Consider the following 1,181-nt stretch of genomic DNA (forward strand, 5'->3'; position numbering starts at 1 on the left):
CATATAAATTCTATACAATGCATAAATATTTGTTATACAGCATTATGGCGTTAGGAAGGGCGGCCGTTACCAGTACCGCCTGACTGGCTCTCGTGCTGGTGGCACGTAAAAGCACCCACTACACTCTCTGAGTGGTTGGCATTAGGAAAGGCATCCAGCTGTAGAAACTCTGCCAAATCAGATTGGAGCCTGGTGTTGCCATCTGGTTTCACCTGTCCTCAGTCAAATCGTCCAACCCATGCTAGCATGGAAAGCGGACGTTAAACGATGATGATGATGATGAATTGTGTGTGTGCGTGTGTGTGTCTTTGTGTCTGTGTTTGTCCCTCACACCTCTTGTTTCCTGCCTATTCTTTGATGTCATCAGTTTGCAAATGTCTTTGATGGCCTCAGGCTCTCTTTCCCCGCCGCACGTCCGGTCAAGATGGTCTTGGGCAATGACTCCTGGCACATCAAATGTCCATTTCTCTCCACTACGGCCATATTCAACCAATTTGCTGAGTAAAGTAAAATTTCCTCAGTTCTAAAATATCTTTTCATTCTCTCTCCTGTATTTGTTTGGCCCTCCTCCTCCTCCTCCAAAAACTCCTCCTCTTCCTCCGCAAACTCCCTCTCTTCCTGTTCCTCCTCCTCCTCCTTTTCATCTTCCTCCATATCCACAAACTCCTCCCCTTCCTCTTCCACAAACTCCCCTTCTTCATCTACTTCCCCTCCTCCTCTTCTTTCTCCTCCATAAACTTCTCTTCCTCCACAAACTCCTTTCAAGCTCCGCTTCCTCCTGCAGCTCCTACTCCTCCTCCTCCTCCCTTTACCTTTCTTTTCTTGTTCTCTATCTTTTGTTTGATGTCTTTTCTGTTTTCTATGTTCTTGCTTCTTCCTTCCTTCCTTCCTTCCTTCCTTCCTTTCTTCTCCTTCCTTTAGATCAATAGGACAATGCAAGGTGGAGAGGCATTCCCTCTCATACCTCCCACCACATGTCTCCCTCTATTCCCTCCTCCTCTTCCTCCTCCTCCTCCTCCTCCTCCAACCAACCAACCAACCATCATCAGTCTATTTCAGTTGACCTTTTCTCTGAAATGTATAATTTAACACACCTGCTCCTACTGAGTACAGAGGAGATACATGTGTGTAAGTATATCGAAATATATATACGTACACATACGTACATATATATATATATA

At 45.3% G+C, this 1,181-nt stretch overlaps 1 protein-coding gene across 1 annotated transcript in view; it reads left to right on the forward strand.

Annotated features, from left to right (window-relative positions):
- The window catches only part of LOC106875058 (serine/threonine-protein kinase 38-like), a 114,192-nt gene that overhangs the window by 101,924 nt on the left and 11,087 nt on the right, over window positions 1–1,181 (forward strand). The window contains exon 7 of the mRNA XM_052973441.1: window positions 1,114–1,128. Within this exon, the coding sequence (XP_052829401.1) occupies window positions 1,114–1,128 (15 nt within the window). The remainder of the gene's footprint in view (window positions 1–1,113; window positions 1,129–1,181) is intronic.

This window comes from Octopus bimaculoides, chromosome 15, assembly GCF_001194135.2.
Source record: "Octopus bimaculoides isolate UCB-OBI-ISO-001 chromosome 15, ASM119413v2, whole genome shotgun sequence".
In the NCBI taxonomy this organism is placed as follows: Eukaryota; Metazoa; Mollusca; class Cephalopoda; order Octopoda; family Octopodidae; genus Octopus; species Octopus bimaculoides.